Source organism: Grammomys surdaster, unplaced genomic scaffold (assembly GCF_004785775.1).
Source record: "Grammomys surdaster isolate TR1022 unplaced genomic scaffold, NIH_TR_1.0 125430, whole genome shotgun sequence".
NCBI classification, from domain to species: Eukaryota; Metazoa; Chordata; class Mammalia; order Rodentia; family Muridae; genus Grammomys; species Grammomys surdaster.
In genome coordinates, this window is record NW_021620297.1 from 17,547 (window position 1) to 39,780 (window position 22,234).

Consider the following 22,234-nt stretch of genomic DNA (forward strand, 5'->3'; position numbering starts at 1 on the left):
AGAAGAAGAAGAAGAAGAAGAAGAAGAAGAAGAAGAAGAAGAAGAAGAAGCAGCAGCAGCAGCTTGCGGAAGGGATACATCTTGAAAAGCAGGGCATCAGGAACAGTGTGGAGGAAGTGTTGATATCAGACAGGACATGGAGGGAACTCAAGTGGTGCTCAGCATCCTGTGGACTGTGGAGAAGTTTTCCAGGGATTATTGAGGCACCAGAAGGGAACTGATTGTAATATTTTGATGTGTTCAGTAAACTGTAAAGAATGCTTTTTCTTCAATCAAAAGAGGCATCGTTAGGGTATGAGAAAAGGTTAATTTTTTTTTTAACATTTAATAAGATTTGAGGTTCCTATTGGGACATCAGAGGAAGAAATCAGATAGGTATAGAAATGAAGGGATTGAAGGAATATTGTGGAATCAGAGATATATCTCCTAAAATTAGGTTATATTAGTGTTTGGGTACACCTAGAGTACAGAGGGGCTAGGATTCCAAGTCGTGGGCGTGGGTAGGGTTTGCTGACCTAGTCCCTTCCTGCCCCTCAGACCACCTTGGAGTGTACCCTGAGGCCAGGTTTGGTTTACAACAAAGTGAATCCTATCTTCCACCATTGGAGCTTGGGGGACTGCAAGTTTGGGCTGACGTTTCAGAGTCCTGCAGAAGCAGATGAGTTCCAGAAGAGCCTGCTGGCTGCACTGGCTGCTCTGAGTCGAGGTCAGTGGCCCAGGCGCACACAACCAGGCTTGGGGACAGGCATGGGAGAATCTGGGGTTCAAGGTTTCACTTCTGCCTTTCTCCCTGCCCTAGGCTCGCTGACTCCCTCCTCTTCCTCTTCCTCCTCCTCCCCTTCCCAGGACACTGCAGAGACTCCCTGCCCTCTGACGGTGAGTCCTGGGGTCTCTTTTCCATGGGAGGGTAGAGGGTTGGTTCTAGTCTACAAATATTCTTGAGTACTTGCTCTGTTATCTGCAAAAGGCCACATGCTAGGGACACAAAATCAGGCCCATATGGATAATGCCGATTCAACCATGGTTGTCCTAGGTTTTCTGTTCTTGTATATGGATCTATTAATTTACCTTTGAGATAGGGTCTTATTGTAGCCCAGGCCAAGCTCAAGCTCAATACGTATCTGATGATAATATTGATTTCAGTCCTCTTGAATGCTGGAGTTACTGGTGTGTCACCATGTGTGGCTTCCAGTTTTGTCATGAGCCATACATTTTGTTCAAGAGCTAAAAAGCACCCATACCGGGCAGTGTTTTAGGTACCAGGGATATATAAGTAAGCAAAACAAGCTTCCTTGGTGCTTTAGAGAGAAAGATAAAATATAAACAGAAATAAGCATTAAAATAAATACAGGGACAAATGAATTGCTCATTCCTTTTGTGCTGGTTTTCTGAGACAATGTTTCTCTGTGTAGCCCTGGCTCTGTAGATGAGGCTGGCCTCAAACTCAGAGATCTACCTCCCACTTCCTCCTAAGTGGCAGGATTAAAGATGTGCACCAACACTACCCTCGTATGAATTGATAATTCTATCTTCTATTTATTGCTCAAGCTGTAGGCTTATAAACTTGGAGTCATCTTTGACTCCATTGTTTTTTTTATTTTTGTTTTTTTTTTTGTTTTTTTGTTGTTTTTTTTGTTGTTTTGGCAAGGTTTTTACTACGCAGCCCAGACCATGTGACCCAGGGACAGATAGTGTGGGATCTTATATGCTACTGTAAGGGCTTGTTCCTTTACCTTGAGTGATGGCACCTTAAGTGAGTGAGGAGAAGGTGTGGTAGCGGCTCTCCATCAGCAGAATCCCCTGGCTCTATTGGAGAAACCGATGAGAGTCAGGAGAGGGGCTGATGAAGAGAAACTGATAGATCTGTTGGGAGATTACGTTTGCCTGGATCTCATGATCCCTCCATCTCAGCCTCCCAAGTGTGGGTTACGGGTACACCACCACGCTGGGCTGATTCTTGTTTTCTCCTGCTTGCCATAGAATCTGTCACAATATTGGTTCTGCTTTCTTTCTTCAAAAAAAAAAAACAATATATATATATTTTTAAATGTGTATGGGTGCTTTGCCTGTATGTGGACCCGTTTGTATCCCTGGTACCCAGGGAGGTCTGACAAAGGTGTTGGATTACCCTGGAATTTGGTTACAGTGATTGTGAGCTGCCATCTGGGTACTACAAATCAAACCAAGATTTTCTGAAAGAGCAGCCAGTGCTTTTAACTGCTGAGCTGTCTCTCCAGCTCTCCCGCTTTCCCACCCTCCCACCTCCCTCCCATCCATCCTTTCTCCCTCCGTCCCTCCCTTCTTATCTTTCTTTTTTTCTTTCTCTGTACTGGGGCTCAGACTCAGGGTCTTATACATGTTGGACAAGTACTCTACCACTGAGTAGAACCCAGCTCAGGTTCTACTTTCAAAATGATCACAATCTGCTCTCCACACACTAGTGTCTGACCTCATCTCCCAAACATACACACACTCACTCACACACACACACACTCACACACACAGGCACACACATTGACACATACAGACATAAATACACACACACACTCACACACACAGGCACACACATTGACACATACAGACATAAATACACATACACACTCACACACACAGGCACACACCAGAGTGGAGTATGGGGGTGGATTGCCAAGGGGGCTCTTATTAATGGCTGAGTCTGATCATACCCTTAACCATTCAGAAGCTTCCCACGGCACTTAGGATCCTTCTGGGCCTGGGATGGTCTGCCAGTCACCTTCTTGTCTCGTCAGACCCCTTGCTATCATTACAACAGGGTTGGTGTATTCCTGTCCTGGGGCCCTTCTGTCCAGAACACATCTTCAGATCTGACTTATAATCTTTTCTTTGGAGGCTTTTTATACAAATGTCTCCTTGGTGGCTTCACTGAGCAACCTATTTACAATTGCATTCTCAGGCCAGGATGTGGCTGGCTTAGTGAAGTGCTTGCCTAGTGTGCACCGAGCTCTGGATTCAATTCCCCAGCTGGCATCTTGTAATCCCAGCACTAGGGAGGTGGAGTCAGAAGGATCAAAACTCAAGGTCATGCTTGGGCTGTGTTACAAGTTTGAAGCCAACTTGGAATACATAAAACGTTTTCTCCAGGTAGACACACGCCTTTATATCCCAGCACTTGGGGAGGCAAAAGCAGGCAGCAGGTGGATTTCTGTGGGTTTGAGGGCAGACTGGTCTACATCCAGGGCTACATAGAAAAACCCTGTCTCAATGAACAAACAAAACTTTTGCATGTCACCACTACTCCCCAGTTACAATCGCCAATTTGGTTCTAATCCCCTCCCCCTTCTAAGACAGTTTTCTTTCTTTTTAAAAATTTCATCGGGCCTGGTGGTGGTGGCCCACGCCTTTAATCCCAGCACTTGGGAGGCAGAGTCAGGCAGATTTCTGAGTTCGAGGCCAGCCTGGTCTACAGAGTGAGTTCCAGGACAGCCAGGGCTCCACAGAGAAACCCTGTCTCGAAAAACCAAAAAAAAAAAAAAAAAAAAAATCATCATTTATTTTCATGTGTGTGTATGAGGGTACTGGATTACCTGTAACTGCCACGTGGGTGCTGGGAATTGAACCTGGTTCCTCTGGGAGAGCATTCCGTGCTTTTAACCTCTGAACCACCTCTCCAGCCCCTAAGAAAGTTTTTTTATCTGTTAGTTTCCTACCCTTTCTCTACGCTAGCATGTCAGCTCCCAGAGGCCAAGGATCTTTTGCTAGTACTTTGCTTCACCTAAAACAGTCCCTAAAACAGTGCCTGGTACATGTTAGGTGTTAGATAAATGGGCTGAGTACATTGAATTGAGTGATAATAAATGGGGCATGGAATATCCAGATGCATTTAGGGGGTTTACAAGAATACTGAGAGCAATAAAAACTAGTTCCTTGGGTCCAGGAGAGTCTCAAGGTCATGAGGAATGGAGGTGGTCCTCCAGCAGTCACACACAGTTCCTGTGTGGGGGGCTCTTCCGGCATGCTGTGGTGCTCAGTGGATCTAGACTGAAGGCTATGAACAGAAGATGTAGGAGATTACAGGGAAGGGAGGAGAGGGCCTGGAAGTGGAGCTTTCAGCTAGGGAAGTGCGAGGCCTGGTTTGGGTAGAAGAAAGATGTCTGGGCAGGCAAACTGTCCTTTAGAGCTAGAGTGGAAATGAAGCTGCAGTATACGGGTAGGGCAAGGAAGTGGGCTTCTGGGACAGAGAGTACGGGGTGATGGCCTATGGCCTGTCCAGTAGCTTGGTAATCTGAGCTATTAGGAGTCTAGTAAAAACGGTGGCCATATCCAGAGTCCAGGTGGCGCACACCTATAATCCCAGCTACTCCTGAGGGAAGGCAAGATGATCTTGAGTTTGAGGCCTGGCCTAAGTGAGCAAGGGTGGTGGATTTGACATGGTGTAACTCGCCAGTGAGGGTTTGGGGGAGTGGCTAAATGGTAGATGCTTGCCCCGAATCCACTAGCACGGGGCTAGGATAGGAAGAGCTGTTGCCTAGAAGCACCAGTGAGGGACTGTACTGTGGCTCAGCTGCACAGGACGCTGTGAGAGCCAGTGTCCTCAACACATCCCTGTAGGTCATTATAGGTATTATAAGACTACCTATAATGACCCCATTTTAAGAGGGAGACACTTGGGCTCTTAGGTGAGCTTACTTGTCACACAACCAGTCAGTGGCAGAGCAAAGGTTTGAGCCCGGACCTCCTGACTGCAGAGCATTCGCTCTTCATAGAAGGGAGGTCTATGTAAGGGGATCTTTCTTTGGTTGGGGAACTCCCCTACACTGAGGCCTCACCGATCTCCCTCAGTCCCACGTGGACAGCGACTCCTCCTCCAGTCACAGCCGCCAGGAGACTCCTCCCACAGCTGTCGCTCCCATTGCCACAGTGGAGTCAGCAACTGCCTTCCCACCGGCCACGCCCCCACAAAGACGCCGCTCCTCGGCTCAGGTATGACCTCTTCTGCCCTCCCGTCCCTCAGCAGTAAACCTGGATAGAATTGGACAGCTCCGTAAGCTGACTGCTGCTAAAGCCCAACTATATAAGGGACACAGATCCCAAGAAATGACCAGCCTGACTGAACTGAAGGTGGTCGTGGAATAGAAAGGACCTGGGTTTGGGGCTGGGAATGTAGCTCAGCAATGGAGTGGTTGCCTAGCAAGTGGGAAGGTACTGGAGGCGCTGAGTCAGAAACAGACTCCTGGGCTCCTGAGAACTGGCAAGAGGTGGAGGCAGTGGGCTCTTAGGTGAGGGCTGTCTAGTTTACGCACGGACTTGGGGGATGACATGGGCAGGTTTTCTAATATATTAGAAGATGCTGGTACTCTGGAAAGACTTCTTAAGATTGTTTACTTTATCCTGAAGGAGGGACTTGGGGTTGAGTGTGACCTGGAGTTGAATGTGACCAAACTGGGAAATCTTAAGCCACAGGGCCCTTAAGGTGTGTGTTTGCAGCCTGCCTTGCTCTGTCTCTACGGGCATGAGGGACCCCGAGCCCAAGAGAGTTTAGGGGAACACAGTCCCTTCTGACTGATCCCTTCTGCTTGCGTTCTGGGATTTTGGGTCTTCCGAACCTGGGTAGCCTACGGATATTGAGTAAGTTAAGTTGTAAATGTCCCTAACCTGATCTCCTTGTCCCTTGGCTCTGCAGAGCTACCCTCCGCTTCTACCGTTCACTGGGATTCCAGAACCTTCAGAGTCTCTAGCTGGGGCAGGGAGCCAGGGCTGGGGCAGCCGCGGCTATGAGGACTACCGGCGATCTGGACCACCGCCTCCACCTCTTGCCCTGTCTACCTGCGTTGTGCGCTTTGCCAAGACTGGTGGATTGAGGGGTGCAGCCCTGGGTCCTCCAGTGTCACTCCCTGCCCCACTCACAGAGGCTGCACCCCCAGCACCCCCTGCTCGTCCACCCCCGGGCCCAGGCCCCACCCCTGCTCTAGCCAAAGCCTCCCCAGAGGCTGAGGAGGCTGCGCGCTGTGTACACTGCAGAGCCCTCTTCCGCCGCCGGGCAGATGGGCGTGGTGGTCGCTGTGCAGAGGCCCCTGACCCAGGTCGCCTGTTAGTGCGCAGGCTCAGCTGCCTGTGGTGCGCCGAGAGCTTGCTGTACCACTGCCTGTCGGACGCCGAGGGTGACTTCTCGGACCCGTGTGCTTGTGAGCCAGGCCACCCGCGCCCTGCTGCGCGCTGGGCTGCTCTGGCTGCTCTGTCCCTGGCAGTGCCCTGCCTCTGTTGCTATGCGCCCCTGCGCGCCTGTCACTGGGTTGCTGCACGTTGTGGCTGTGCGGGCTGTGGGGGTCGCCACGAGGAGGCTGCACGGTGAGGATTGTTGGGCTGGTTTGGAAATCGGTCTGAAGACCCAAAAATTGAAGGTCTGGGACCCCGAAACTCCATACGAACCTAAAACCCAAACTTAGGTATATCTGGAACTTGAATGGATTTGAGAGATCCCAGATCTGGTACCTGGACCCCAAATTGAGGACTGAGGTCCCCAGAGCCAGCTTCATCAGGGTGTCTGTCCACCCGAAGTCCTGAATTCTGGATTCTCCCTCCCTTTTTCCTATTGAGGAGACTTAGGACATTTTCAAACATTGCATCTCAAGGGGCCCAGGAGCTCACATCCCTAAGACCCAGGGATCTTGGACCCTGACTCTTCTAAATATTCAACCCAGACTTCAGGTCATGCTTGACATTGTAAACACTCATACCAAATTAGTCAAGAGTTGCTAAAACTTGACCCTATATCAAATGGCTTAGAACTTGAGACCAGGGGACCCAGAACCACCAGAAAATGGTCCCTGAATTTTCCTGAGACCTGGTATCCGCACGTTTAGATGCTCTTATAGCTCCAGGACCCGGAGACACCAAACCCTCCTGGGTAAGAAACATCAGGATAGTTTGGGATCACCAAACACTGGCTCGAAGTCCACCCACTCCTGAAAGTCCACAGACATTGCTTGCCATCAGTTCATGTGCAAGTGACCCACAAATTCCCTAGCACCCTAGATTTAAAATGCATTAACTCCTTAGATATCCTCAAACATGAGGTATGTTCTGACCAGAATGACTTGGGAGGCCCTTTTCAGAGCTCAGCAAGGTCCAGATATCAGACACCAAGATGCTCGGGGAGCCAGGGACCAAACGCCTACCCCTCAAGCCAGCCATGAGAATTTGCGTTTCATGGATGAGCTCTGAGATGCCTGGTACCCTTAAATGTACAGCTGAAGGCCACCAGCTCTTTAGGCTCAACAAACTGGTTTGTAGAGATTAGCTAACCTTCCAGTTTCCCTTAGGCCTAAATTTTAAGACTCCAAATATTCTGGAAACATTGGCTTCCTTCTGTCCTCATTCCCCATTTACCATACCGGTTGGGAGCCTGGAACTTAGATGTAGTGGTCATGGTAACCCAGGTCCTTCATCCCTTGACTTTCAGCCCTAGAGCAAATCCAATTTGTTTTAAGAGCACTGGATCTAAGACCCCGAGATATCACTAGGCCCTAGGTGCAGGAATTAAGTCCCCACAATCTTGGGATTAGTTTTGGCCTGACACCCTGGTCTCTTTGTACCAGAGACATTCAGCAACAAGATGCTCCAGGATTTCAGCTCCTTTAAGCTCCAAATGTTTTAGAATTCAGAGTACTTCTAGACTATTGAAGCCCCCAGTTCCTCACTACCTGATTCCCCCCACCCCTGCCCATGTCCTGCCATCCAGAAGCTCATAAAACTGGAATGTCCCAGCAACACCCAGATTCCCACCCATTCCCCTTTATCCTAGGGCAAGGCACTTAGGCCAGTGTACATTCAGATTCCTGGAATCCCGGGACTACCCAGCAGTCTCCCTTTCCCCTCTAGGGCCTGACCTTGCCACAGAGGATTGTGCACAAGCTGCCAGCTCAGCAAAGGCCAGCTGCCGGGGTCAAGCAGGGACAGCGGAAGAAGGCTTGCCTTTTGCACACCTGTATTCCTGGGGCCAGCAATTGCTCCACAGAAGCCCCCCCTTACCCACCCCTAACCTTACAGATTTCCCACACCATCCATCATCCCTAGTACATCCAGGTCCCTGTCCTGTGAACCTCTTCTATCTCCACTGGGGATCACTCCGGAAAGCTCAGTATTGTTGTAGCACTTCTCCACGGAGAAGAGAAGTGCCACGGCCTCTTTTCCCTAAGTAGAGGCACTAGGATTTGGTGTCCTGCATAGGAGAACCAAGGCTTCAGAGCCAAGACAGTCTCGATGGTTCATGGGCTTAGGGCCTACTTCTGGCCCTAAGTACCTGGGAATGTGCACTTGAATCATTCATTACCCAGACTTGGGTGGCCTTGCGGGGATTCAAGGGGTTAATATTTGTGTCACTTCCTTTAAATTATTAACTATTTATTGTATCCGGAACCTGTGATTCAGCTTCCCTGAGCAGACCCTGGGACGGGTTGAGAGAGAATGGGGGAAGAGGGGGTGTCCCTCACATCCCCATCCTGCCCAGCTCTCATCTGTGTCAGACCCACCAGAGCTGAGGGCGGAGGAACTGGGGGCTGGGGCAGCCTGGGTCCCCATCCCCTCTTTGTGCCTCGGTCTCCCCCCCCCCATGGTAAGCGGGGGAAGCTCCATTCTTAACCTACCTCGTTTTGGGAAGGGGTGGGGAGGGGGACCAGAGTGCTGCATGGTGCTGTGAGATCTTCGGATTAAGCAGTGGGGACTTGGGGAGGGTTCCCTAGTCCCCCATCTCCCAGTACCCCCTCTCCCAGGTCCCCCAGCCCTGTTCCTTGTTGATACCCACCTCTGATCCATGATTACCTTTCATTGCCCCCATATCTGGGGTGCATGGAGGACTGAACCCCAGGAGCCAGGAATACCTCAGATCCTGGAGCTCCCCAGCCCAATTCTCCAGCTGCTTGCCCTCAGATTGGATGCTTGCCCCCCAGATTTTGGGGGAGGTACGCCAACATTTATCTTCCTGATCTTGATTCCAAGCCAGTCTGTGACCTTGTCAGTGTCAGGGCGGGCTGAAGTGGAGGGAACACGGGGGGGCCAAAGACCCAGCCTTGTCATTGGGGGAGGGGGGGTTGAGATCTGCTCCAAGAAATGTCTGTGACCGTGTCTCAGCCTGGTCTTTCTTCATGTTGGTGCGCCCTATCCTCTTGTTTACCTGAAGGGCTTGAGTTTACTCTTCTTCCCCTCTGCACCCTTCATTCCCAAGCTGGGTTTATATGTCCAGTCAAGTACATTCACTAAATACCTAATGTCCCATTGTGACAGGCAGCGACACAGCAAACAACAGGAGGGGAGGGGCTTCTGTGGATGTGTACAGGGGTCAAGCAGCACCACCCATTAGGGTAGGAATTCAGCTGGTAAGTTGGGAATGGATTTAAGCAAGGCGGATTCTGGCAGAAGAGGGTGGAGAGGCTTTGTGTGACATTGCATACACTTTGTCACCCCAGTGAGTGAGATGGGACCACAGGAAGACTCCCGAATATTGCTCTGCATTTTCAAAGGCCAGAGTCTCTGTGTGAGGAGGACTCCTGGGATCAGCCCTGTGGTGGTGCAGGTCATGTCTGTGAGAAGGAACGGGAAGGTTAATGGATGTTTGAAAAGACTCTATATAAAGTATTTTGTATGTTTGCTTGCCTATAGGTGTGTGTGCGTGTGCGTGTGTGTGCGCCCGTGCACACGCGTGCACCACCTGGCTCTCTGGTGTCAGGGCCCCTAGAACTGAGTACTCTCTTGCTTAGCTCTCCAACCAGAGCCCAATGGTTGATATGTGGAGTTTGAAAGAGAGCTGAGGATGTGGCTCAGCAGTGGAGCCCATGCTAGCACGGGCCGGGGGCTGTGGTAAGGCCCCAGCACAGAAGAAGGAGTCAAGGTTATTAGCCCAAGTTTTCTTTTTTAAGATTTTAAAATTATATGTGGCTCCCTGCACATGAACTGGAGTTGCAGGCGCTTGTGGGCCACCTACGTGGGGACCTGTGGCCATCTTCCTATGAGGACACGTGTCTAAGTCACCAGATCTGACTTTGAAACAGATTTATTCTTATTTTGTATTTATGTAGATGTGTATTTGCAGGAGGTCCAAAGAGGCCAAAAGCGCATGGTGGGGAAGGGAGGAAGAGCATGGTGGGGGAGGGGGGAACTGCACGGGGGGGGAGGGAGAAGAGCATGGTGGGGGGAAACTGCATGGGGGGGGCATGGTGGGTCCTCGGGTGCTTATGACCTCCAGAGGTCAGCGCTGGGAACCAGCTTTTGAGAGAGCAGCTAGTCCAATTCCCTTACTTGGTGGTTTGTTTGTTTGACAGGGTTTCTCTGTATAGCCTTGGCTGTCCTGGAACTCACTCTGTAGACCAGGCTGGCCTCGAAACTCAGAGATCTGCCTGCCTCTGCGTCTCTAGTGCTGGGATTAAAGGTGTGCACCACCACCACACAGCTTGTTAGCTGAGGATGCATCAAGCCCTTTTAAGCACCATAACATATGGACCATAAATCCCCACAGACACCTTTAAGAATGAGCGCTTGAAAGATTGGGTGTGACACAAATCTGTAGTCCCAGATTTTGGGAGGCTGAGATAAGAGGGTCTTAGACTGTGAGACCAGACTCCATTTAATATATTAACGGAGAGATGGCTTCAGTGGGGAAGAGCACTTGTTCTTGCAGAAGACTTGGGTTTGGTTCCCAGCACCCACATGAGAGTTCACAACCATCTGGAATTCCAGTTGCAGGGCACTGTAAGCCTTCTGACTTCTGTGGGCACAAGGCGCGCGCGCGTGCGCACACACACACACACACACCATTCATTCACATAATATATATTTTTGCCCTTGGACCCCAATTGCATAGATGGAAAACCAGTTTGGGAAATGAAGTCAAACCCCAGTCCCATCGGCTTGCCTCTCCCTTAGGATGTAAGTTGCTCAATGGTTCCTCTTTCGAAGACCTACAGAGGCAGAGGATGGTTAGCGCCGGAGCCCGCTGTGAGGTGGAAAGAGTCTGGCTGTGGTGGGTGAGTGGACGTGGGGGTGTGCTGATATTCTAATCCTAAGGTGGAAGAAAAGGAAACAAGTTGCTGGGACCTTCGGTCTGGGGTGCATTAAGAACAAAGGGCAGCTGGGCGTGTCGCATACCTGTCAACCAGAAAACCTAAGGAGGAAGCAGGACCAAGAAGCCAGCCTGAGCTACATACTTGTGTATATATCGAGACCCTGCCTCTAAAACAAATTTAAATGTAAAAAAAGAAGAGTGGGAAAGGTAAATAACTTTTATGTCCCCGACAGTAGGGACACTCAAGCCTCCTGCGACCTAAGGGGATCCAAACCTAACGTTGTAAAATTTACAACACTGGACAAGTTACATGAAGGGCGCGCGTGGCGCGCTACCAAGCCAATAGGAGCGCCGAAGCGCCTTCGCACGAGAATCTGATTGGATAGCGGCGGGGGGTGGGTGGGGGGGAAGAGGAGGCAGAGGGAGGAGGGGGCGGAGCCTGTCCCTGGCGGAAGGGGGCGCGCGCTTTGGGTCCGAAGACCGAGTTGCCATGGATGGGGCCGTGGTAGCCGGTGATCTGCTGACACTGGGGTAAAGGATTCGGTGGTGTAGCCTTGGGGTACGGGAAGGGCGCACTAGCCTGGGGACGCGGTGGCGGGGGGACTCGCACTGACGCGCGCCCCGCCGCAGGTACGATGCCCTCCCGGAGGGGGAGTCTCGGGGCCCCGCGTGTGCGGACTTCAGGGCGCTGTGCGCGCGGCTGGCGACCGAGTTGACGGCTCTGGGAGCTCTGGAGCGGCGAGAGGAGGGCACCGCAGTGCTGGGCGCCGGCCACGGTGCGTGAAGAGCTGGGTGGACGGCGGGTGGAGCCGCGGAAGCCGCTGTTCCCTGATGGCTTCTTCCTCCCGCAGGCCCGGACACAGAGGAAGAGTTCCTGCGGCAGTTGGCCGGTCTGCTGCGGGCGTTGCACTGCCCCGATCGCGCGCTCTGCGGCGGAGACTGCGCCACCGTGCTGCGGGAGCCCGGCGGTGGCCTGCGCCTGCTGCGTGAGCGAGCACGGAAGGCCCTGGGAGGCGGCGGTGGGCGGGGCCTCGGAAGGGGGCGGGCTCTGACGCAGACTGGCCTCCCGGGGGCGTGGCCAAAGCTTTACAGTGAGCTTGAAGGCCGCAGGTAGATAAGCTCGGGTTAGGGCTAGGCTAGAATTCTGACAAAGGCCTCTGAAAGCTTAAATGCGTTGAGTTAAACGCCAGTCGGGTGGTTCTGAAGTGGACCCACACCCCGCAGTGTAAGTGGGTGAGGCCTACTCTGGGGAAGGGGCCGAGGTTCTGGTTGGGCAGGCATCTACTCCTATTTTTAGGGTTTCTTTGCTCTGAGCTCCAGGCTGCCCGCCTCTTGCATCTAAGGCTCCAACGGGATCCTAGCCCTGTGCCAGCCTTTGAAGAAGGGACAAAGGAGGGAAATGGTGTGGTTCAGGATCTGATGCTAACTCTTCAAGCCCTGGGGCTTCCTAGACCCCTGCGTGGAACCCTGGCTAGCCAGCTACTTCGGGAGTTCCATGACAAGGTAGAGAGAAAGAGATCCCTCCTGAGGTACCCTACTTGTGGAAAGGATCCTGTTTTCAAAACCAGCTCTAGAAAGGATGACCCAATGACAGGGACCATTCGTTCTAATTTGCTTTTTGCTGTGATAAAACATTGACCAACGCCAGCCTGGGGAGGAAACCATTTGTTTCCCTTTACAAGTTACAGCCCATCACTGAAAGAAACCAAGGCAGGAACTCAAGACGACCATGGAGGAACACTGTTTACTAGCCCATGCCTCTGGCTTGTTCAGCTACCTGTTGTATACAGCCCAGGCTCATCTACAAAGGGACAGCATTGCCCAGAGTGGGCTAGGCATTCCCATATCCAATAGCAATTGTCAGGTTGGCAAAAGTCATTAACGCTTCTGAGACCTGGGTTCACATGGCTGAGGGGAACTAGAACCCTCGAGAGGGGAACTAGAACCCTCGAGAAGGTCCATCCTGTTTGTGTCTTGTTGGCTTTAAATGATTCTCCCACCAGATCTCTGAGCTGCTGCCTGCCCTGCCCCCAGAGTCCATGAAGCCCCTCCTTAACACACCACTGAATGCATCACAATGGGTGAGAGGATGTGCAGACAGCTGTGACTAGTGTCCCCACCCCAGAGATGGGACCCTGGGTGTGACTGAGACCTTTCCTTCCAGGAAGCCCTGGAGTCTTTGTCCCAAAGCATGACCAAACAGTACCGCTGCCGCCGATGCCTCCTCCTGAAGCGTCTTGACCTTACAACATCTGCTTTCCACTGGGGTGATCGGGCAGAGGTATGGGGACCATAGCAAGAATAAGCAGGCCAGCCAGGGAGGCTCAGCTGCAGGGAAGAGGGTCGAGGGTGAAGAATATATGCTTTGGAGGATTCTAGGACCCAGGCCACTTTATTTGTTTTTTTGTTTTTTCGAGACAGGGTTTCTCTGTGTAGTCCTGGCTGTCCTGGAACTCACTCTGTAGACCAGGCTGGCCTCGAACTCAGAAATCCGCCTGCCTCTGCCTCCCAAGTGCTGGGATTAAAGGCGTGCGCCACCACTCCCCGGCAAGATTTCCGTTTTCTTTTTATGTGCTTCACCTATGTGTATGCACATCATGTGTGTGCAGTATCCACAGAGGCCAGAAGGGGACGTTTGTTGCCTTGGAACCGGAGCTATAGAAGGTTGCGAGCCACCACGTGGGTACTGGGAACTGAACCCAGCTGTTCCGTGAGAGCAGTAAGTCCCCTTAATGTTGAGCCATCTCTCCAACCCACACTTTAGAATCTTACAGGGTTGAAGATTTCTGGACTCCCAGGGCCTCAAGGGCATTCTAGAATGCCCAGCTCTCAGCTGGGAGTGTCCCCAGAACTATTTACCGTATGTAACAAAATAGACGGTAAGACTATTTTTTTTTAACTGGTTTTACGTCGTCATGGCAAAATACCAGAAACCCAGAATGTTTTAAGGAAAAACAAGTTCCTTTTGGCTTACGGTTCTGGAGGCCGAAACATGCAGGCTTGGACAGGCAGATGTGGCCAGTGTCCCATCCCATGTCATCATAACGGGACTTGCATGAATCCCTCCAGCGGTGGTACCCTGCGATCGTCAGCCAGGCTCACGGTCAATCACGCCTAAGATTTTGTTTCTGCTTCAACTTGCCACGTAGCTGAGGAGGGTCTTGGCAACATCTCCTGATCCTTCCTCTTCCTTCGTGCAGAGATTCCAGTTCTGTGCCACCTTGCCCACCTCTCCACAACACATGTACCTTGGAAAAGCTTCCCCCTGCCCCAAAGCACACGGAGTAGAGATCTCTGGGTACCTTCTCCACGTATGCCCTTCCTACACTCTAGGCCCACGGAGAGGTCATGAAGGCAGTGCTGTTCCCAATCCGAGGGCTTCTGACTCCAGAATCTGATGTCTCTACCGCGCATGTCCTGGCTGCCCGAGCCGACCTTTCCCGCCTGGTCCCAGCTACCAGTGTGACTGCCCGACGAGGGACCAGTTGTGCAATCAACAAGGTGGGCACACCCGGGGCAGGGGAGAGTCTGGGCATCCTTGGCCTTTTGGGCTTTCCCTGGTCTAGTGTTCTCCTTGGTTCCTGGCCTCTAGACTCAACTGGATTCAAACTACCCACTCTACATGTCAGCTAGAAAGATTTATTATTATTATTATTTTTATTTTTATTTTCTGAGACAGGGTTTCTCTGTGTAGCTTTTACTTAGAACTTGCTCTGTAGTCCAGGGTACCCTCTAACTCAGAGATCCTCCTGCCTCTGCCTCCTGGGAGCCAGGATTAAAAATATGTACCACTCACTGTCTGGCTTTTTTTTTTCCCCCTTTGAGATAGGGTCCCATGTAGCCCAGGTTAACCTCCCAACTCATTACGTAGCCAAAGTCTGGGTGGAAACTCTTCCTCCACTTCCCAGGTGGCAGGACGTTGGGGTGCACTATCACAGCCAGCTCTTTTTACCTCCTACTGAGACTCAAGTGTTATCAATTCTCAGGTGCTTATGGGTGATGTGCCAGACCGTGGGGGGCGCCCAGGTGAGCTGGAAGCTCCCATGCCTACCTGGAGGAGCCGAAGAGAAGATGGAGGAAGGGGGAAGGCTGGCCAACAGCGCTGGGGCCGCAGAAAGAAGAAGAAGTAAAGGCCTTCGAGGGTCGGTTGCAGATCCTGACACCACTGGCAATCCTTCAGGAGTCACTGAGGGTTATCCTTGGCAAGTCTAGCCTTCCCTGTTCCAGGGGAAATGCCCTACACCCAGCCACCACTCAACACTATGAACTATGAACCGTGTTGTCTGAAAAATAAATTTAATTCTTTTGATGGTTATAGGATCTTGTTTCTGTAGGGACCAGGTCAGGGGTGTATGGATTTGTAGAGGGGTCATGGATTTCCACCCCGAAGTCCGGACAAACCTTTTGCTTTTTATGTGGGTGTGGGAAAAGACACATTGACGCATCAGACCAACACTTTATAGGTGCTCCCTGGTACCAACTCTGCCAGGTACTCTATCTAGAGATAACACAGATAAACATCTCTGCCTTTGGGGAGCTGTTCCTGGCAAGGAGGGGCAGACATTTAACAAGATAAATAGGTGAATGTCTAGCTTGTTAGAGGAGCAAAGTACCACAGAGGGAAATAAAGCAGAAGGGGACAGGAGGCAGAACAAGTTTTGACGTCCAGAGGCCTCCCCAAGGGGATGTTTCTGGAGCAAAGCTCTAGAGCAGGAGAGTCATTGCAGGTGATCGGAGCAGCAGGTAGTGCAAAGGCCCTGGGGTAGAAATATTTAGGAGCATGCTCTAGGAGTCTAGAGGCCAGTGTAGGTAGAAGAGGATGAGTAAGGGTGAGCAGTGGGAAGGGAAGACAGGTGGCGGGGACAGACCTTGCAGAACTTTGTAAACCACAGGATTAGGTTTTACCTTGAGCAAGCTATGGGAGGCTCCAAGCGAAGGAAGATGTTTCACATACACTGCCTGCACCAGCTCCTTTCCTGACACTGGTTAGAACCCTGTCCCCTCCACCCTCACAGCCTCTCAACCCCATGGCCCACTGGTTCAGAGCTCCAGTTTTAAAACAGGTGCGAGTCTTGCCTCTCACACTGTGGGCTTGAAGGTTAATCTTACTGCGCTCCAGTCTTCTTTCTCTGGGAAGTGGGGAGCTGGCACAACTGGAGTCCAAATGCATCCAACACAGAACAGCAGACGCTAAGTGAGGGGAAGGAGCATGACTGGCAGTCAGTGCAGTGCAAAAGAACATTTTCTGGGGGAAAAGATGGTGGGTGCTTTGTCAGAGGCAGTGTGGGGGTGGAGGAGGCATTGGTTAGGGGAGTAAGGGAAAAGACTCCAGATGCTGTTCAGATGCTGGGCTTTGAGGAAGCTTTGGATGGTAAAACTGGTGCTGGGCAGGGCACCTGGAAGGAGGAAAAATACACAATGAGAAGTACTTCATTTCTCCACAACCAGGACCAGTGTCTCAGTCAGATTGTGGCTAAGTAAATGAACCAATACTCTCAGATGAAATCTCTGCCTTTTAGGAATGGAAATTGTTCCAATAATATTTATTGTAGCCCCTGACCTTATTTGGCCTTATGTTTTTGGTGGGGGCACCATGCTTCAAGTGGATGCTGCCTACCCTGACCCTGGAGAGTATGCCAAGGTCACGTGGGTAGGTGAGTGCCCCAGGCCTTATTCTTGGTTTACTGTTTGTTTGTTTGTTTGTTTGTTTGAGACAGGGTCTCCTGTGACAGTCTGACCTGGATCCTCACGATGTAGGCTAGCCTGGAAGTTGAGGCTATTCTCCTGTCACAGCCTCTTCAGTGCTGGGATTATAGGTTTGAGCCACCATGCCTAGTTCTATTTTTTTCTCCCAGAATCTTTTTCTTTTTTTTTTTTTAATTTTTATTTCCTGTGCTAGTGGTTATCCACCTTTGTCCCAAGTATATTAAAACTGCTATTATTCTCTGTCCACAATAAAAATTAGTCAGTGTCCACTGGGCATGATGGCTCATGACTATAATCTCAACACTCTGGAAGCCCAGGCAAGAGGATTGTGAGTTTGAGGCCAGCCTGGGTTACAAAGTGAGTTGGGTAGCAGCTTTTGCCAACGGGACCCAAACTTGGGAAGAGGGAACCTTTACTGAGGAATTGCTTCCATCAGACTGACCTGTGGGCATGACCTCAAGGCATTTTCTTTTTTTTTTTTTTTTTTGTTTTTTTCGAGACAGGGTTTCTCTGTGTAGCCCTGGCTGTCCTGGAACTCACTCTGTAGACCAGGCTAGCCTCGAACTCAGAAATCCGCTTGCCTCTGCCTCCCAAGTGCTGGGATTAAAGGTGTGCGCCTCCACCGCCCGGTGGCATTTTCTTGATTAGTGATTAATGTAGGCGAGCCCACCTCTGGGCAAGCAGTACTGGACTGTGTATGAAAGGAAGCTGAGGAAGCCATTGGAGAGCAAGCACCTAAGCAAGCAGTGCTTCTCCACGGTCTCTGCTTTGGTTCCTGCCTCCAGGTTCCTGCCTGACTTCCTTCAAGAAAATGATCAGGGACATGGGAGTGCAGGTCAAATAAACCCTTCCTCCCCTGAGTTGATTTTGGTCAGTGTTTCATCCAGTAACAGAGAGCATACCAGGCTGTCTATACCCTCCCATCCCAGTGACTGAGGGTTATGATTTCACTTTTCTGTGATTCCCACATTGGTCATGTTTGCCCAGACAAATGGCCTGCCTCTCCCAGATGCAGCTAGGGACTCCTTACCATCTCTGGCCCCCAGGAAGAGGGTGAGGACTCCGTCTGGGTCCAAGCATGGCGGAGGTGGCAACCAGACTCCAGATCTGGGGACAGTGTATGGGAGAGACTTTCCTCTGAGCCTGTTGGTGATATGATGGGTGGAAGAGGTGTGACTCTGACGGGCAGGAAGGACCCCATCACCTGAGGAGTGAACCCCATCCTCTGCGCCCTTCTCCCGGTCCTACTGTACCCTGGGTCTTACCACAGCTGGCGGGAGGAAGTGGTGTGGCTGGCACAGGTGCACCTGGGGGGCCGGGGTCACCTTTAGTCTCTGGCTTCTTTTTACACTCCACTCTCACTTGATCCCTGCAGTGTCTGTGACAACACAGCCCACAGTCTGGGGGGGAAGGAACTGTTAAAAGAGTGCCTCGCTCTTCCAGCCCGCAGGTTGAGAGTCCCTCCCTCTTGAAGGCATTTCACTTACCCTGACAGCGATAGCCTTGCTTGGTGACCCCCCAGAGCTGAGGAAAGGAAGAGAAGTCGGTTAGCTGGACTGAAGGAGGGAGCGTGGGATGGAGAGTGGGAGGGAGCGGACAGAAGCCAACGGGTTTTGAAATTTCTTAAGATTCTGACAATTAACCAAAATGTTAGGAACATGGAGATTATCTCAAACGTAGGGATATGCAGGATATTAGAACTGGGTAAACTGAGTTCATAAATTTCTATGGGCAGGGGCTGTGTGTGTAGTTCATGGTATCTTCCTAGGCCCCAGAACTGCCTGACTCATGGGCTGTGTCAAATGCAGGCCTAACAGTAAAGAAATGGTAAGATCTATGAATTAGTCTTGATTTGGTTGAGATTTGTCTACAGTCAAGAATCTGAAGCCAGGTGTGGAGACATGCTTGTAACCCCAAGTGGCCGAGGCAATACTGGGCTATACAATCAATTTAAGTGTGTGTGTGTGTGGGGGGGGGTCTGAGAATTGAACCCAGGGCCTGTGCATGGCAGACAAGCATCCTCTACCCCTGTCCTATATCCCCTGCCCTAAAACATAAACTTGAAGGAGCCTGAGCTACACAGGATTGGTCCTGTCTGAAAAGGCCAAAATTTGAGGGAAAACCATCAAAAATAAAAGATGTCTTTAATTTGGGAATGAAATAAGCTTTGGGTGGTTCGGGGTATAACAATCAGAGACTGGTTCTGTTTTTTGTTTGTTTTGTTTTGTTTTTTGTTTTTCGAGACAGGGTTTCTCTATGTAGCCCTGGCTGTCCTGGAACTCACTCTGTAGACCAGGCTGGCCTCGAACTCAGAAATCTGCCTGCCTCTGCCTCCCAAGTACTGGGTTTAAAGGTGTGCGCCACCACCGCCCGGCAAAGATTTGTTTTTATTTTATGTACACTGTCGCTGTCTTCAGACACACCAGAAGAGGGCATCAGATCCCATTACAGACGGTTGTGAGCCACCATGTGGTTGCTGGGAATTGAACTCAGGACCTCTGGAAGAGCAGTCAGTGCTCTTAACCACTGAGCCATCTCTCCAGCCCCTTGTTTACATTTTCCAAGACAGGGTTTCTGTGGCTGTCCTAGAACTTGCTCTGTAAACCAGGCTGGCTTTGAACTCAGAGATCTGCCTGCCTCTGCCTCCTATGTGCTGGGATTATAGGCGTGCGCCACCACCACACTCAGCTATGTTAGTGTCTTTAAAGGACAGGGTCTCCTATAGCTCAGGCTGGCCTCAAACTCACTATGTAGCTGAGAGTGAACTCGCATTCCTGGGTTATAGCACACCACCATACCCAAGGCAATCTACCCAGGTCTGCAGGTTACCCAGTGTTTGGGGAATTACTTGAGGTTCTGGATAGTATTCAAAGCTTGGCCACTGTCTTGGTGAAGATCTCCTAATATTATGTACAGTTTGGTGAGTACACAGAATATAGGAATTTCAGTATCTGGTGCTTATATGAACTCTGTGGACTATCTGAGACTGGGGGCATTTCTGGAAGCCCCTCCCCCAAACCCTGCCCAAGTTAGGGTGTGAGGAGGTGAGACAATCCAGGGGAGATGGATCCCAAGGGTGCTAACAGGGCCAGTGCTCACGAAGCCGCTGCAGCTGTGGCAGAAGGTGGGCTTGCGGAAGGTGACCTCCTGGAAGGCGTGCAGGAAGGCCAGGCCCAGCTTGGAGCAGATGGCACTGGCATGGAGCAGGTACTTGGTCAATTCCTCTCTGCTGAAGGCGCCACTCCTACGGGGCAAAGGCCGCACTTCAGCACGACTGGCCGCTCATGGCATGTTCAGGATCCTTGGTTTTGGAATTCAGAAGTTAAGGCCTCTTACCCATGGCGGGGCGGTGGGTGAAGCCCATGGCAGGCAAAGGGGAAGTTGCCCGACAGCCGCTCAAAGTCCTCCAGAGAGATAGAGCCCTGGCCTTCTGGGTCGTAGTTCTTGAACACAGACTTCAGAGAAATGCAGAGGATAGGGTGAGGACAAGGTCTAGCCTTGTAGGCTTAGTTCCTTCCCCACTCCCCCCCCTCTACACCCCCCGCCCCCGAATCCCTCCACCAGGCTGCAGTTCGAACTTCCCCCTCACTCACCTCCACTAGCTGCTCCACATGCTGACCCAGAGTCACACTGTCTGGCTTTGGGGTCACACCATGGGCCCACTCCACCACCACAGGCGCTTTGAAGGGAGACGGTGGCTAGAGGACACAGAGGGACATGATCACTCAAAGCATAGATCGGGGTGTGGGGGGGGGCAGGGGAAGGGTCAGAGGTCAAGGGTCAAGGCTCACCAGACTCTTGGGACAGCGTGGTTCCCGGGCATAAGACAGCTCGTAGATCTCGTCTTCTGTGTAGAAGAGATCCAGGGAAAGCTGGGGAATGGTCAGGGCAGTAACGTTCCACGTTAGGCCCGTCTCTGCCTAGACCGTCTTCCCATTGTCCTCTCAGATCCTTCTCCACAGACTTTTGGACCTGTCTGGCCATACCTGTCACCCTTCATACTGATTCCTCCACAAACTAGAGAGATGCCTTATTCCCACTGAGGGTTGTTTTTTTTTTTTTAAATGTGTGTGTGTGTGTGTGTGTGTGTGACTGCGTAAGGGTATCTTGGTTCATGGCTGGGCATGGGCCTGGAACCCTGAGACTCCAAGGGAGAAACGGCAGGTGTTTGGCCATGTCCCCAGAACCCAGAGTCCTGAGATGCAGTCTAGTCTCCATAGACCTACATTGTTCAGTCACGTAGGCCATTACAGCCCCTCCCAAAGTGGACAGGTAGAGGCTTCAGGCCCAAGGGATTTACATACTAATGAAGGCCAGAGGGCGCAGTAAATTAAACATTCTTCCCAGAACCTCCCCCTTTCTCCCTCTCTATTTAACTCAGGTCTGGCCTGAGTTTCAGGGGAGTTATCTCCAGATGCATCCACCATCCGCCATGAAAAAAAAACCGTTTTGGAACCAAGGACTTTCTCGTGTCATTGGGGCCTGCCATCACCAAAGCCCCCAGCCTCTGGAACCTTAGACTTTCTCCTATATGTGGGACCTGCCAGCGTGGAAAGCCTCCTACACCACTGCATTTTTTTCCCACATGTGTCTACATGTATGTATGCCACGAATGAGCAGGTGCCCACAGAGCCTAGGAAAGGCACTGGATCCCCCGGAGCTACCCACGTGCATGCTGGGAATGGAAATGAGATTCTCAGAGCAGCAAGAGATCCTAACCACTGAGCCATGTTTCAATCATCCACCCCCCAGCATGCTTTTGGAGACAGTTTCACCACGTAGCCCAGGCTAGCCTGGAATTCATGATCTTCTCTTAGCCTCCTGAAGGTTCAGAATTTAACAATGAGTTACGTATTTTCTTTTCTATTCTTTGTTGTTGTTGTTGTTGTTTTTTCGAGATAGGATTTCTCTGTGTAGCCCTGGCTGTCCTGGAACTCACTCTGTAGACCAGGCTGGCCTCAAACTCAGAAATCCACCTGCCTCTGCCTCCCAAGTGCTGGGATTAAAGGCGTGCACTACCACCGCCCAGCGAGCTACATATTTTCATTCACACTGAGCCCTGACAATTATGCCTGGCCTTGTCTCGGTGAATGTGAAGTCAGTTCTTCAAGCTCACACTACACAGCCTTCGGAATGTCTGTCCCCACTTTCCTGACCCACGGAATGAGCACCAGAAAGGTTCTCCTATAGTGGGGCTATTAAGTCAAAGTGACCTGGATTCTTTCCCGTACTTCTATGGATCAAACCCAGGGTCTCAAACGTGCTCTGCTACCCTCTGGGCATGTAAACGTGCCTGAATCACAAGTGTATGGTAGGCAGAGGAAGGAGGAGTGTCAAAAGTTTAGGGCTAGCCTAGTCTATATGGTTCTAGGCCAGCAAGGGCTATAGTGTAAGACTCTGTGTCAACAAAACAAATAGTGCTGCCATCACAAAATTATAGCCTTAGCTCTTGTGTGTGCGTGCGTGTGTGTGTGTATGTATGTACGTGTGTATCTG

At 51.1% G+C, this 22,234-nt stretch overlaps 3 protein-coding genes across 3 annotated transcripts in view; 2 read left to right on the forward strand and 1 right to left on the reverse strand.

Annotated features, from left to right (window-relative positions):
• Spred3 (sprouty related EVH1 domain containing 3) overlaps positions 1–6,328 on the forward strand; it is a 7,149-nt gene extending 821 nt beyond the window's left edge. Inside the window, exons 2-5 of the mRNA XM_028786239.1 lie at positions 538–706; positions 800–876; positions 4,819–4,959; positions 5,660–6,328. Coding sequence (XP_028642072.1) covers positions 538–706; positions 800–876; positions 4,819–4,959; positions 5,660–6,328 — 1,056 coding nt within the window. The remainder of the gene's footprint in view (positions 1–537; positions 707–799; positions 877–4,818; positions 4,960–5,659) is intronic.
• Positions 6,329–11,473: 5,145 nt separating this feature from the next.
• Positions 11,474–15,347, forward strand: Fam98c (family with sequence similarity 98 member C). The gene is made up of 8 exons (XM_028786197.1): positions 11,474–11,563; positions 11,663–11,808; positions 11,884–12,018; positions 12,330–12,535; positions 13,036–13,113; positions 13,197–13,313; positions 14,366–14,533; positions 15,019–15,347. Exons 1-8 carry the CDS (start codon positions 11,523–11,525, stop codon positions 15,160–15,162), a joined length of 1,035 nt encoding a protein of 344 aa, XP_028642030.1. The 5' UTR covers positions 11,474–11,522; the 3' UTR covers positions 15,163–15,347.
• The window catches only part of Rasgrp4 (RAS guanyl releasing protein 4), an 18,081-nt gene continuing 11,156 nt past the window's right edge, over positions 15,310–22,234 (reverse strand). The window contains exons 8-15 of the mRNA XM_028786198.1: positions 20,530–20,610; positions 20,332–20,436; positions 20,075–20,193; positions 19,838–19,982; positions 18,226–18,262; positions 18,004–18,138; positions 17,769–17,881; positions 15,310–16,428 (exon numbers count right to left, since the gene is read on the reverse strand). Of these exons, the coding sequence (XP_028642031.1) occupies positions 16,372–16,428; positions 17,769–17,881; positions 18,004–18,138; positions 18,226–18,262; positions 19,838–19,982; positions 20,075–20,193; positions 20,332–20,436; positions 20,530–20,610 (792 nt within the window). The 3' untranslated portion in view covers positions 15,310–16,371. The remainder of the gene's footprint in view (positions 16,429–17,768; positions 17,882–18,003; positions 18,139–18,225; positions 18,263–19,837; positions 19,983–20,074; positions 20,194–20,331; positions 20,437–20,529; positions 20,611–22,234) is intronic.